General features: G+C 43.6%; 1 protein-coding gene across 1 annotated transcript in view; it reads right to left on the reverse strand.

Moving 5' to 3' along the window:
* LOC143280427 (uncharacterized) overlaps positions 1–15790 on the reverse strand; it is a 40677-nt gene extending 24887 nt beyond the window's left edge. Inside the window, exons 1-2 of the mRNA XM_076585066.1 lie at positions 15602–15790; positions 4721–5419 (exon numbers count right to left, since the gene is read on the reverse strand). Of these exons, the coding sequence (XP_076441181.1) occupies positions 4721–5419; positions 15602–15778 (876 nt within the window). The 5' untranslated portion in view covers positions 15779–15790. The remainder of the gene's footprint in view (positions 1–4720; positions 5420–15601) is intronic.
* Positions 15791–16017: the final 227 nt, after the last annotated feature.

The raw sequence follows: 16017 nt of genomic DNA on the forward strand, positions 1-16017 counted from the left end.
CAAGGTTTTGTTTTTATATGTGTGCGAGGGTGTGTGTGTGTGTGTGTGTGTGTGTGTGTGTGTGTGCCACGTGCCGTCATATATATACAGGTCGGTGGCCTCAGATTTAAAATGTTCTGAGTTCTCTCTCTCTCTCTCTTCTCTCTCTCCCACCCTCTCTCTGTCTGTCTGTCTCTCTCTTTCTCTCTCTCTCTCCCATCTCTCTCTCTCTCCCTCACGTAGTTTCTCTTTCGGGAGCGATGCCCGCTGACCTAAGTACCCGCACCAATAACCATCGCATATGATTTCACGTTCGCAATACAGTGCCAGTCGGATCGTTGGTGATGTTCATGTGGCTGTTGCCAAGACCCATGAATAACAATCAGGGTGGTCGCGTTTCGAGTGACTGCCCACGCAACGTGTTCCTGTGCGAAAACCGACACCTGTGTGTGATGAATTATGAAGCAAGGAGCGTGTTCCGCTTCTAAGTGGATCGGTTAGCGAATACAGCTGATAGCGAACGTTTTTTGTCATTTGGTACATTGGCAATGTCCACATTTCTTCCCCAGAACTTTTCCGTTTATGAAACAGAAAAAAGCTGAAAATTGGTTAATAACATTACAATATATTATCTACATTTCTTCCCCTCCACTCTTTGACTGGCCTTGGCCTTCTTTACGTCATTCGAAAGGGAAGAAATGCACGGTATATATAACAATGTTTTTGGGTTGTTGTTGTTTTTTTTGGGTTTTTTTGTGTGTGTTTTTTTTAAAAGCAAATTCACAATTTTTCGTCTTCGGAACGAAACTGAATGCAAAGAACACAGGGGAAGAAATGTAGATGATTAATAATTGCCGTTTCATTTTCAGTTTACTCTTGTTCTCTTCACTGCTTTTATGGTGTTTCGTTTTGAATCCAACGAAAACAATTTGATGATAGTGTGTTGAATGTTGATAAGCTTCTCATTTACACTGGGTCTGGAAGCGACAGAAACCAGTTTGGTCACACACACACATACACACACACACACGCACGCGCGCGCGCACACACACACACACACACACATACACACACACACACACACACACACACACACACACACACACACACACATACACTATAACTTGAGAAAGGGTCAAGAGCTAGTGTTGCAAAGATGAAGTGACGTTTTTGTGCTTGCGTGTGTGTGTGTGTGTGCGTGTTCGCGCGTGCATGCAGATGTGTATGTGTACGCGTGCGCACACATATGCCTTGGTTGTTGTTTTCTTTTTAATGTGCGCATGAGCGAGCGTGCCATGATGATAATGATAAAAATGGATATTTATGTAGCACACTATCCAGAAATTTGCTCTTTAGAAAACATGTGTTATACATAATACGTTACGCCAGTGTAATGTGTACACGCTAAGATGTGATAAGCAAACTACACACACACTCTTTATTTGCTTTATTATCATTTATTTGCTTATTTATCATCGTTGTTCTCTTATTTATTTATTTATTTATTTAGTATCATTATTATTATTGTTATTATTATTATTGTTATTATTATTACTACTACTACTACTACTTTTTTATATTATAATTATTATTTATTTATTTATCTATGTACGCTTATAGCTGACTTCATCAAGTTTTTGCGCCTTATACATATTATTAGTAGTGGTAGTTTTTTTGGTGGTGGTTTTTTTTGTTTTTTTGTTTTTCTCAAGGCCTGACTAAGCGCGTTGGGTTACGTTGCTGGTCAGGCATCTGCTTGGCAGATGTGGTGTAGCGTATATGGATTTGTCCGAGCGCAGTGACGCCTCCTTGAGCTACTGAAAACTGAAAACACACACACACACACACACACACACACACACACACACACACACACACACACACACACACACACACACACACAATGCATACATACATTTACACATACGTTCAAACAAAAGTTTTATGTACGTACCAGCCACCCTACACACACACACACACACACACACACACACACACACACACACACACACACACACACACGGATTACTTGATTAAACAGAAGTAAAAAAAAAAAAAAACCCAACCAACTTATGTTTTCAAATAAGAGCATTTCACACATTCGCTTTAAAAACAGTACAATTCATAATGATTACATCGTAATTATTAACATAAATATATTTAAAATATGAACGTTAACATTAGGCATATTGTATTGTACATTCATCCTGCATACTGCACAGTCCTCCTATTTCCATCTTGTTCCCATCAATAAACGAAGAGCCAAACCCTTTCGTGGTTCACGTCTTGTTCCTTTGCCAAGAATCGAATCGAAACTTGAAAAGGCGGGGATGGGACAGAGAGAGAGAGAGAGAGAGAGAGAGAGAGAGAGGGGGGGAGGTTGGTGGGTCCAGCATTTACTGCCATGCATCTATTAATATAACTATGTACGTGTGTATGTTTGTGAGTATGTGCATGACTGCTGTGTGTTCGTGAGGATGCGTGCGAGCGTGCGAGGATCGATCGGTGGCACTCGCAGGGCGAGTGGAACATGTATTGGGCAGTGTGACTCACTGACTGGCTGGTGACACAGAGAAACAGAGCGAGACAGGCGGGGCAGACAGACACAGACAGACATACTGAGAGAAACAGAGAGAATGCAAATGATACAAGGCGCCTTCCCGAAGAGTGTAGGGCTGAGTAATACATGCTTCAGTCCTAGCACCTGTGAGGCAGGCAAAAGAGAAAAAACTGAGAGAGAAGGGGGCGGGAGGGGGGGGGGGGGTGGGGGGGCGGCTTGGGGGGTCGGGGAGGGAGGGGGGGGGAGAATGGGTGAAAGAGAGAGAGGTCAGGGAAGAGGACAGAGCGTTTACCAGCTGAATGAACACATCAAATACATGAGAGAGGAGCGTGTGCCACTGTAATCAACAAATAAAATACACTTTAAAAAAAAAAGAGGGAAGCGTAAGCCACTTTAATGGGAAAAACAACAGCAAAAAAACAAAAAACAAAAAACAAAACAAAAAAAAAAAAAAAAACAGAAAAAGATAAGACGAGCCACAAAAGACCTGGGCCGTCTCTTCTTCTACATCCATGTGACTTCCTGTCAAAATACGCACGTTAAAGATCCTAACTTCCATGTCAGCGTTCGGGGGGTTAAGGAAACACGAACATACCCAGTACGCTTGCCCCCGAAAACGGCGTATGGCTGTCTACATGGCGGGGTAACTATACTAAACTAACTGCAAATGTTGTGTGTGTGTGTGTGTGTGTGTGTGTGTGTGTGTGTGTGTGTGTGTGTGTGTGTGCATTTCTGAAACCTGTCTGAATAACCCAGGAAACTAGTGATGAGTGCCTGATGTCATCTGTCCTTAGGCGCAACTCACGTTGTCAGCCTGTTGTGCAAGTGACTCCGTGTTTGTAAAGTGCTTAGAGGTTAGTCTCTAATCAGAGATAGGCGTTATATAAGTGTCTACAGTATCATCATCATCATCATCATCATCGTCGTCGTCGTCGTCATCAATCACTATCATTACTATCATCATCGTCATCTTTCCCGGTCTGTCTGCGGCAGGGATCTAGAGTTGGTTGAGCCCAGTGTTTCCTGTGTGGATGAAGGCTGGGAATCTGTGTGTGTGTGTGTGTGTGTGTGTGTGTGTGTGTGTGTGTGTTGTGTGTATGTATGTGTGTGCGCGTGCGTGCCTGCTTGTCTGCAAACTGTAAAAAGATTTCAACAATGTGGCTCACTCAAAAAGCTCTCAAGAGTTTCCCCGCGAACACACCACCACGCGAACCAACCTTCCCGAACCAACACCCACCACCCACACTCACACATTACGCACGCGTAGTCTTCACTTTAACGTATTTTCATTCAGAGTATTATTAGGGACGGGCGCGCGCGCGCATGCACACACACACACACACACACACACACACACACACACACACACACACACACACACACACACACACTCCTACACTCCTAAACAGTCATCATGACCTACTGAATATCAGACGTACTAACGCATGAGAAACAGAAAGACAGCCGGTTAGACAGAGAGAGAGAGAGAGAGAGAGAGAGAGAGAGAGAGAGGGAGGGAGTCAGAGTGAAAGAGAGAGATAGAGGCAGAGAGAGAGAGAAAGCGAGAGAGACAGTGAGATTGAGAAAGAGATAGAGGCAGAGAGAGAGAGAGAGAGAGAGAGAGAGAGATAGAGGCACAGAGAGAGAGAGAGATAGAGGCAGAGAGAGAGAGAGAGAAAGAGAGAGAGCTGTTGATTTCATTGCTGTATTGTTGTTGACTGTTGCAAAGGGCATTCTTCCTGTTCAAGTATGTATACGTGTAAATGCGCACGTACGCTCTCATGCTAGTGAGAGTGAGAGACAGAAAGAGAGAGACAGAGAGAGAGAGAGAGAGAGAGAGGGGTGGGGCGGATGAGGGTGATGCTGAAAGAACTGAAAAAGACACAAACAAGAATATCCACAACCGCCCACCTCCCCTCATTCACACACACACACACACACACACACACACACACCACAACACACACACACACACACACACACACACACACAAAGACACACACACACACACACACACACACACACACACACACACACACACACCTCCCACCCACACATATACGAGAAACGACAACCCTAACGTAACGAAAAACCAAAAAACGGCACCCCCCCCAAAAAAAAAACCAACAAAACACACACACACACACACACACACACACACACACACACAACTCCACTCACATTGATGGGCAGCCAAAGACAGGCGAAGACCACGGTTATAGCCAACAGGAACCACACCATCTGCGTCTCCATCTCCAGGTTCAGCGCCGAGCGGGAACGCTGACGGATCGGCAGCATCTTCCTGCCACCGCCCCCTCCCCCTCCTCCTGCCCCTCCGGCCGCTTTCCCCGGCACAGCGTTCATCTTCCGCCTCACCCTGCGCATCTTGAGCAGCGTGTAGACCACGGTGACGTTGCAGGCCACGATTATGCCGATGATGACCAGGTTGGCGATGGAGAAGACCAGGGCGTAGGCCATGTCCTTGGGACTCTGCCGGTGGTAGTTGAGGAAGCACCACGACCCGGGGAACTGGTGCTCGTAGCTGCCGAAGCCCATGAGGGGCCAGGAGCAGAAGAACAAGGTGAAGGCCACCGAGCCCACCACCACCCACCGGGCCGTCCCCGGAGTGAAGTGGCGCTGGTAGAAGTAGGAGTAGCGCAGAGCCAGGAGGCGTTCCACAGACATGGAGCAGACCAGGAGGGGGGTCATGACGGCGAAGAAGACCATGATGAAGCCGTGGTACAGGCACAGGGGGCGGCCCCCGACCCACTGCAGGTTGTTGGCGTACACCACCACGGCGATGGAGCCCGTGGCCGCCTGCCCCACCAGGTCGTTACAGGCCATGGCCATCAGTAAGGGGAAGAAGGCCGTGCGACGGACCTGCCAGCAATGGGAGTCATTTAGGGGATTAGAGGGTGGAAGAAGAAAGGTCTGATTAGGAGGCACACACAACCTGCTATATATTCATTGATGTCATTTGTATTTGTATTTGTATTTCTTTTTATCACAACAGATTTCTCTGTATGAAATTCGGGCTGATCTCCCCAGGAAGAGCGCGTCGCTACACTACAGCGCCACCCATTTTTTTTTGTATTTTTTCCTGCGTGCAGTTTTATTTGTTTTTCCTATCGAAGTGGATTTTTCTACAGAATTTTGCCAGGAACAACCCTTTTGTTGCCGTGGGTTCTTTTACGTGCGCTAAGTGCATGCTGCACACGGGACCTCGGTTTATCGTCTCATCCGAATGACTAGCGTCCAGACCACCACTCAAGGTCTAATGGAGGGGGAGAAAATATCGGCAGCTGAGCCGTGATTCGAACCAGCGCGCTCGGATTCTCTCTCTTCCTAGGCGGACGCGTTACCTCTGGGCCATCACTCCGTCATTTAGGGGTTAGACGGTTGGGGAAAATAACCCACCATTAATTGATGTCATTAGGTTAGAGGGTGGGGGTTGATAGGAGGCACAAATAACCTGTCATTCACTGAAGTAGGTTAGGGGGTGGTGGGTAGAAAGGAGGCACAAATAACCTGCCATTCGTTGAAGTAGGTTAGAGGGTGGTGGGAAGAAAGGAGGCACAAATAACCTGCCATTCATTGAAGTAGGTTAGGGGGTGGTGGGTAGAAAGGAGGCACAAATAACCTGCCATTCATGAAGTAGGTTAGAGGGGGAGGGGGGGGAGGGGGGGGGAGGGGGGGAACAATGCACAAGGAACCTGTGATTTAGGTGTCAACGAACGTCATGTAGTGGGTAAATGGGTGGGGGAAGAAAGAAGGCACGACGAACCTGCACAGTCATTCAGCTGGTCAGAGGAGTGGGCAAAAATGTGTCATGAACCTTGCACAACCATTTAATTGCTTAGAGGATGGGGTCAGGAAGTGTTGCGACCCTGCATAAATATTTGATTGACAAGAGGAATGTGGTTAGACAGAGGCGCTACGAATCAATACAGCCATTTTAGTTGTGTGTTTTTTATAGGAAGGGGTTGCTGGATCTCAGAAACCTCTCCTTTCAACTGTGAAGAGACGCAAGCTGATATGGTTTGGACACAACACTCGACACACCAGCTTGTCCAAAACAATCATGCAAGGCACTATCGAGGGCGGGAGAAGAAGAGGAAGACAGCGGAAGAACTGGCATGAGAACATCAAACAATGGACCGGACTCCACGCACGTGAGCTGCTGCCGGCGACTTGCCGACAGAGACAGATGGAGAAGGGAGGTTGCGTCTGGGGTCCTCAGGCTTCCCCCAACGACTACTTTGTAGTCGTGGGCCTGAGGTGAGGTAAGGTGAGGTTGGTAGGCTGTGTTAAAGGCTTGCAGTATCATCTGATAAGTAAATGAGTAAGAGGATGGGGGAATTAAAGAGATCTATGCTATGAACCCCCAGTATTATGTAATGAACGGGAGGAACAGAGACAGACGAACCCAGGCGTGGCCGTGAATGGGGAACTTGGAAGGGGCGGTGTGGAACGAAAGGAAGGCGTAAGTAGGTACTATAAAACTCACTGAGTCTTTTATTGGTAAGCGCAAGGGGTACGAAGGAGATGCAGGAATCTGCACTGCTATCTAATTACTATTACTGTGGTCACAATAAAAGAACGGATGTAAGATGACCCAGCACTGTTATTGGTCATTGAGTTGGTTTCAACAATATTCTATTATTTCACGCAGTTTGCCACAAATTTCATCAACACAAAAACTGACAGGACACCAAGAAACACTGAAACTGAAAACCCTGATGAAACTGCAAAGTTGTTCGAACCTGATGTTTTTTGTTGTTGTGTTTTTTTTTCAGCGCATAATCTTGCATAAAATAATACGCTAAGCACGTTCCATGCACACACTTCAATATTAACGCGCTAACACTGCACACTTTCTCTAACGCCCGTCGATATTCATGCACCCGACTATACAACAATGAGAATGCATGGCAAAATGAATATGCAGATCTGAAGACTGATTGTAAATGCACGTTTTACGTATGCTGGATGCCAGCGATAGTGAGCTTTGTTTTTTGTTTTGTTGTGGTGGGCTTTTGTTGTTGTTGTTGTTGGTTTTTGTTTGTTTGTTTGTTTTTTGGGGTGTTGTTCGTTTTTTTTTTTTTTTTTTTTTTTTTTTTTTTTTTTTTTTTTTAATGAAACACCATTTACGTTCCCCAACGGGTTTCTTCTTTTTTTTTTCTTTTTTTTTTTCGTTTCGGAAGTTTCAAAAATATTTCACTGAAATAACGAAGAGTGCGAGAAGAGTGTTTCTTTGAACGTGATGCAGATAGATATGGCGGAAGTGAGCCACACCACCACCGAAAAGCAACACGAACAAAAAAACCCAAACAACAACATCAATAACAAAGTGGAGTTATGCAAAGACCGCAGCTGGCACAGGAAGTGAACAATTCAGGAAGAAACAAGTCGTGTCTTGCAACTTAGGAAATAAATTATCTAACGTTCCCAACGGAGCCAGACTACGTTATTCAATCGGGGGAAAAAAATCCTTGTATGTGCTTCGGTGATAAAAAAGTCTTTGAAGCATTTAGATAAGTATAGAAAACCAGCATCAATACATTATCACGAACGGAAATTCTCCCAGTGAAGACCATCACATTCGTTCGCTTGTTGCACATTTTCTGTCTTCTCTGGAAATACCAGGCGATCCTATATTTTCACTGGCAAGATTCTACCACGTTTGATGAATACCACACAGTTCTTGACAAAAAAAACAACACCCAAAAAACCCCCAAAACCAGCAAACAAACCAACAACAACAAAAAAACAAAAAAAAACCAAAAAAAAACCAGCATTGCAATTTTCATAGGAAAAGCAATTACCGTGTTTGTATCAATTTCACCTATGCGGTTTTTGCCAACGATACGTTATAAACTACTTGAAACATCATTTATATCATTGTTTTACATTTCTTACAGTTTTACACTTATTGTTGTGTTTGTGTTTCATATTACATTTACTGTATATATCTAAATGTTATTGTTGTTGTTTCTTGGGGTGTTTTTTTGTTGTTGTTTTTTTTTGTTTTTTGTTTTTTGTCTGTTCCACTCGTTCATTCTTTCATTTATTGTCTAAGATAAAAGTCATTGAAGGGGGACATGTTAAAAAAAAAATCCTCAACCGAACGACATGGGAGCGTGGTAAAAACCAGTGTTTCACTTTAAGACTCGCCTTTGACTCATGTTCTCGGCAACCCCACACCCCTTCCCACCTACACATATACATACACCCATCCATCACAGCTTGACGTGCAGCAAGCCCACATTTGCTTACTCCACGTAACATATGTACATTCCAGTTTCCTTACAATACCATCAGCTGTTAAAGAGAGAGAGAGAGAGAGAGGGGGGGGGATGTTTGCGAGGTAGCAGGGAAGCGTTAACACAGGCCGATTTACACGAACAAGGAGCAGGAATTTTGTTTCATGTACCGTCACACATATCGGTGACTGAAGTCATTTCGTTACAGTATTAATGTATACATTTGAATATTATCGTTCAGAAGAGGAAGGTAAGGGGTATGAATGGTGAGTTGGGGAAAAACCGTGTATGTGTGTGTGGGGGGTGGGGGGAGTGGGGGCTTGGGGGTGGGGGGGGGGTTGAAACAAATATCTAAATACGATTACAGAAAATTACTAAAAGGACTTCGTAAAAGAGAAGACGTTAATCTCACAAGCGAAACAACTGATAATGAACAACAGGCTGGTTTATTAAGACGTTTATAATTGCTATTCACAGTGACCACGACAAATTCCATATAGCTTTTTTTTTTCTTACTAGGTAGAGACGTCAATGAAGAGACAGATGGATGTAGGGACTGAGAGGACAGATGGGCAGAGAAAAGAGAGGAGGAGAGAAAGGCAGACAGAGACAGAGACCCGAGAGACAGACGTTGAAAGACAGAGAAAGAAGCAGAGACAGAGATTAGAAAAGGCTGTTAAAATGTACGCGCAGTGTGCGTGTGTATGTGTACACGTGTGTGTGTGTGTGTGTGTGTGTGTGTGTGTGTGTGTGTGTGTGTACACGTGTGTGTATACGTGTGTGTGTGTGTGTGTGTGTGTGTGTGTGTGTGTGTGTACACGTGTGTGGCTATACGTGTATGTGTACACGTGTGTGTATGTGTGTGTGTGTGTGTGTGCGCGCGCGCGCGTGTGAATACAAGCGTACGGACGCCCGAAAGACAGCCAACAGAGACAGTCAAATGGATGTACTTGTAACGAAGCAAACGAGGAAGGAAGAACACAAGTGTAAAAATAACCCTGATCATCGTGCGTGAGATTGAGTGAGAGATAGAGAGAGAGAGAATGACAGACTGGCTTGGCTGGTCATTGAGTGAGACAGTGGAGTGATGGCCTAGAGGTAACGCGTCCGCCAAGGAAGCGAGACAATCTGAGCGCGCTGGTTCGAATCACGGCTCAGCCGCCGATATTTTCTCCTCCTCCACTAGACCTTGAGTGGTGGTCTAGTCGCTAGTCATTCGGATGAGACGATAAACCGAGGTCCCGTGTGCATCATGCACTTAGCGCACGTAAAAGAACCCACGGCAACAAAGGGTTGTTCCTGGCAAAATTTTTGTAGAAAAATCCACTTCGATGGGAAAAACAAATAAAACTGCACGCAGGGAAAACAAACAAACAAACAAAAAAACACAAAAAAAACAATTGGTGGCGCTGTAGCGTAGCGACGCGCTCTCCCTGGGGAGAGCAGCCCGAATTTCACACAGAGAAATCTGTTGTGATAAAAAGAAATACAAACAAACATACATTGTGAAAGACAAAAACAGAGAGGGTAAAACGGACTGGCTTGGCTGATCATTGTGCGAGTCATTGTGAGAGAGAAAAAGCGGAGAGGGTGACAGATTTGTTTGGTGTTCATACTGCGAAACAGTGTGTGAGAGAGAGGGAGGAAAACAGAGAGAGGGATGACCAATTGGCTTGGCTGGTCATTGTGCGAGACATTGAGAGAGAGAGAGAGAGAGAGAGAGAGAGAGAGGAATGGGTGGGGGGGACGGATTGGCTTGGCTGGCCGTAGGGATGAAGGCAGGCAAGGCACAGAGAACAGGGAGAGACAGACAGTGAAGAAGGAAGAGGAAGTTGGTGAGAGTAAGTGATGAAGAGATACAAAAGGGGGTGTAGGGGGGGAGAGTTGTGGATGAGGGTGGGGGCGGCACATGCAAAAGGGAAAGACAATGACAATGACAATGACAATGAGTTTATTCCCATTAACTCTTTTGAGTCATAGAGAAACAAGGAAACATGACAATAACAGGATGACGGCCACAGAGGAAGAGCGAAGATATCTCAGACCGAAGAAATAAAAGAGGAGATAATACAAATGAGGAAAAAATGAAATGAAATAAAATGTCAAATGTATTCATCAGTCCGATACAATGGGATAAGAACAGCGAAAGCAATACTCCATAGACAAATGAAAAAATCAAATCACTTTGATTTACAATAATTGTGAGTGAAGTGACATGTTCGGCTCTGTATCTGACTAGTTGAGCCTGAACTGGGAACTGGGGGGCTAGCTGGAGCATAGCAATAACAGTGACATGGTGTAACAAAATAAAAATACACAATAATTTGTTATTTTATCACCCATTACCAGTAATACTAAATTGGTTTGATATATACAGGAGAGAAAAAGACATATAAAATATGATCATGCAATTACAAATGGATATACATGTACAGGATGCAGTGTCAAGATGAACACATGTCATTGTTCTAATTCCTATTCAACAAGTACAGTCAAGGCATAAGTGGTAAAGAATCCTGACTGAGACTGACTCCTAGCGAAACACATTAAAACCTTCTTTAATGAATTTAGCAAACTTTAGCAACTTTTTCTTACTACCAATAGACATTAATGTTGCATATTTGTGGAAGTTGGGACGTGTTCTGTAATACTCAGGTAAATATTGATAGCGGAGATTTTGAATTGCAGGACATTCCACGACAAAGTGGTATTCGTCTCCCACTCAGTTCGTGTCACAAAGATGACACAATCTTGCTTCTTGTGGTATGTTCATGTGTCTCCCTTTCTCAATTGGTAGTTTGTGATTACTTGTTCTGAGTGTCAACATTGGGATGCTATAGCACAATGACAAAATGTCCAGATAATCTTCAAAAGCTGTTTGGCTTTTAAGTAAACTGTAGTTATTGGTTTCTGTAGAGTCACGACAAGTTTCTACCCATTTGTGTGTATAACTATCTTTAAGTCTTTGGGTCAGATTGTTTATCAGCCATGCGGTTGATACAGATTGTGGATAGTACCACACAAAAGACAGCCCATTTTCATCTAGAATCTGTTTGATTTTAAGTAACCAGTCATTTTTGTGTATTTGTAAATTAAAACATTCAGTTAATGTATTCAGCATGCGAAAGGATAATTTTTTAATAGTATCAATGGACAATTCTGCCAGAATTTGATCATTCGACAATATACATGCACAAACAAGGGGAAACGTCCCGTTTCACCATAGATGAAACAGTTTTCTTAAGCCGGAGTATGTATTTACATATTCCAAGTGTAATGATTCAGCAATGTCAACGCAGTTATTACCCCAAACTTCACAACCATAAGTTAATATTGGCATGACCAGTGAATTGAATAAGTCTAAATGAAAGGAAATAGGGAGCTGAAGTTGTCTGCTTTTCTTAACAGTGCCACTATTGCCCGTCTGGCCTGATATTTTAATTGTTTCACAGCTATGTTAAACTTACCATTGAAATTGAAAGTGAGTCCTAGGTATTTAAAGCCAGTAACGTGTTCTAGAGTATTTCCATTAAGTGTGAACGGGTACTGGTAATTTAGTATCTTACCACAGAATACCATTCTTTTTGTTTTGGAGCATGCTCCAATTAACACATTTTCCAGTCATTACAATATGCTTCTAGTTCGTTTAGCGCCTTCTGAAGCTTAGCTTGTGAGTCAGCAAATATTACTGTATCATCAGCATACAGAATTAGCAATAGTTTGAGGTATTCAGATACTCTTCCATCATGGCTTAGTCCCATATCAACAGGGGAGCAACCATTCCTGATAAGGTGGGTTTCCACATCATTCACATACAAAGCAAACAAAAAGGGGGATAGGTTTTCACCTTGGTGAACACCTTGATAAACTGCAAAAGATTCAGAAACGGCACCATTTGAGGAAACGCATGAAACAATCCCTTTATACATGTTCCTGACAATATTGATTCCACGAGCGAATAAGTTTTGTCCATAAGCCTGTATGCCACACTTTGTCGAACGCTTTCTCATAATCTATGACAGCACAGAACATTTTTTTCTTCCTGCTTCTCATTATGTCATTTAAACATTTCATTACAAAAATGTGATCAGTTGTGGAGTGGTTAGGTCTAAAGCCAGCCTGGTTTTCGGAAAGAATATCTAAGGTATCAGAAAAGGTGCATAGTCTTTCGTTGAGTGCAGCAGTAAAGAATTTAGCACTGCATGAGAGTAATGTGATGCCCCTGTAATTATTCGGGTCGTTTTTGTCTCCTTTATTTTTGTAAATGGGGACAATGGTACCAGTGAGCCAGTCACCTGTTTCAAATATTCTATTGAATAAATTACACCAAAACTGTTTTAATTTATCAAGGGTATGATAAATAGCTTCATTGATAATTCCATCAATTCCGGGGGATTTATCATTCTTTAGCTTTTTAACAATAGAATAATGTTCTAATTCTGTGAAGCTTTTATTTACAATTGTTTTTGCTTCATCTGATTCAATAAATTATCCCAATAATCAGCAGTTTCTTCTTCTTGTGTGAGTGAGGTTTAGTCAATTGTATTTATTTTGGACAGATTTTCAAAGTGTTCCTTGAATTTGTTTAACGGAATTGTTGTTGCTTGTTTACGGTTCTTCCCGTTTATGAGAGACCAATAGCGTTTTGGATCATGTGATTTCATTTTTCTTATATCATTAACTACAGATTTTCTTTACCCTTTTCCAGCTTTTCGAATTGTGGATTTGTACAGTTTACATTTTTGCTTTCATCTCTTGTTTTAGAATTACATTGTCCTTGTCATTCAGATAAGCGTTTCTGAATGTGTTGTATCTTTCTCTACTGAGTTAACATGCTTGGTCAAACCATGCCTTGTTAGTGTTGTGTACACATTTGGTGTTTGTTGAGGGTCTTGGAGCTGTTGATTTAAGCATGCCATACTTGTCGCAAGTGTTGAAGATCACCTTTTTGATGACATCATGCATGTCATTTACATCATCATCATTCATATTATCTAAGGATAACATGTCTTCATCACTAACAACAAAAGCATCATTTTGTACATTTTTTTTACGCCAAACAATCTTGCGTTGGCATGAAGTCAGTTGAGTAACACTGTCATGTCTAGCTTGAGCAGTACTTTCTACATTTACACGTGATTTATTTTGTATTTGTATTTCTTTTTATCACAACAGATTTCTCTGCGTGAAATTCGGGCTGCTCTCCCCTGAGAGAGCGCGTCACTACACTACAGCGCCACCTTTTTTTTTTTCTTTTTTCTTTTTTTTGTGTGTATTTTTTCCTGCGTGCAGTTTTATTTGTTTTTCCTATCGAAGTGGATTTTTCTACAGAATTTTGCCAGGAACAACCCTTTTGTTGCCGTGCGTTAAGTGCATGCTGCACACGGGACCTCGGTTTATCGTCTCATCCGAATGACTAGCGTCCAGACCACCACTCAAGGTCTAGTGGAGGGGGAGAAAATATCGGCGGCTGAGCCGTGATTCAAACCAGCGCGCTCAGATTCTCTCGCATCCTAGGCGGACGCGTTACCCCCAGGCCATCACTCCATTTACTTGACATAACAAAATTTGTATGGACAGAGCAATGAATATCCGAGAGTGGAGGATCAAACTCATTTACTCTGAAATCATGGACTTGTGTCATTAACTGAATTTCACCAATCACATAATCAATAGTACTCTAGTCTTTTACGTTTGTGTTTTTTTTTCTATGGTTAACGTCATCGCCTAGTCTGCCATTAAAAATATATATGTTATTTGAGCGGCATACATTAAGGAGAGCTTTTCCGAAATTATTAACACTGTGTTTATCTTCTGTATTTCTACTGACTGGGATATCAAGGCTGTTCAATGTGAGGGAGGGATTTTGATCAATATTGTCAAGAAGCATGTCAGTGTTCAATAGTTCTAGGACAGTAACGGCCCAACACTCGGCTTATATCACAGATTGACATAAGTTTACATTTGGGCCAACAGCAAAAGTGAGAGCTGTATTATCAATGGTTTCTCCAGTCAATGGGAAATCATTTACAGTTTAGTCTTTTGTGAAGGACTATGACTCTCAAACTAGGAGGCAAAAATTGCACTGGCTCTTAGTGCTGCAGCCTTGTGGGCTAGTTGGCCTTTGTGAAACCATCCCTAACGCCGACTGTCCTAAACCCCTCTTGGCCGAGAGAGTGCGGATGTAACTTGGGCAAGACACTTTCCACTATAATCAAATTCTAGCCCAAATAGTCGGAATAGCAGTTGCCTCCTCTGCTGTTCTGATGGTCATAGTCGGACACGACTGACTATGATATATATATATATATCTTCTAGTCAATAAAATCACTACTACAACCAGTGCGAGCATTGAAATCTCCCATTAACAGAACATGGAAGGGGGATGAGAACGAGGAGGGAAGCACTCACAGAGAGAAGGGGTAGGGAAGAGAGAGTTAGAGGGGGTGGGGGTGGTGGGGGGGAGAGAGGGAGACAGAGAAGCACACAGTTGAATGGACCACATAGAGAACGAGAAGAGACATGTCTGTATCTATCTATCTATCTATCTTTCCTCACACACACACACACACACACACACACACACACATATATATATATATATATATATATATATATATATATATTGTGAACTCATAAATGTACATACATTTTATACATTGCAAACAATACATTTTCAACACTATTTTGCTACCTTTAAGCAACACACACACACACGCACACACACACAGACTACACAGGCACACACACTACACACACCACACCACACCCCCACACCCCGACCCCCCCCCACACACACCTGTTTCTCAGCAGTGAAGAGGATGAGGAGCGCCAGCAGGTTGCCCAGCACCCCTGTGGACATCATCAGGATGGGGGTGGACAGGCTGATGCCCAGGCCCTTCGGGTCGCACGCGCCGCCCTCCGTGCCCTCCCTGCTCGTGCCGTTGTTTCCGCCACATACTGAGGCCAGGTCCATGACGGGGGTCCTCTCTGTCCACTGTCCCACCTCGGGCACAGAGCTGTTGTCGATCATCGCTGTCTTGGCCGCAGCGTCCATTAGCACCTACCACGCCTCGGGGGGCGGGTGGGGGTGGTGGCCGGAGGGGGGGGGGGGGGAGGGGGCGACAGCGTAGGAGCGTAGGGGGTGAGGGTGGAGGATGCGGGGGTGGGAGGAAGGGGGCGTAGGGGGGGAAGAGGTTGGAGACAGGGGAGGGG

The sequence above is a fragment of the Babylonia areolata genome, chromosome 3 (genome assembly GCF_041734735.1).
Source record: "Babylonia areolata isolate BAREFJ2019XMU chromosome 3, ASM4173473v1, whole genome shotgun sequence".
Lineage (NCBI taxonomy): Eukaryota > Metazoa > Mollusca > Gastropoda > Neogastropoda > Buccinidae > Babylonia > Babylonia areolata.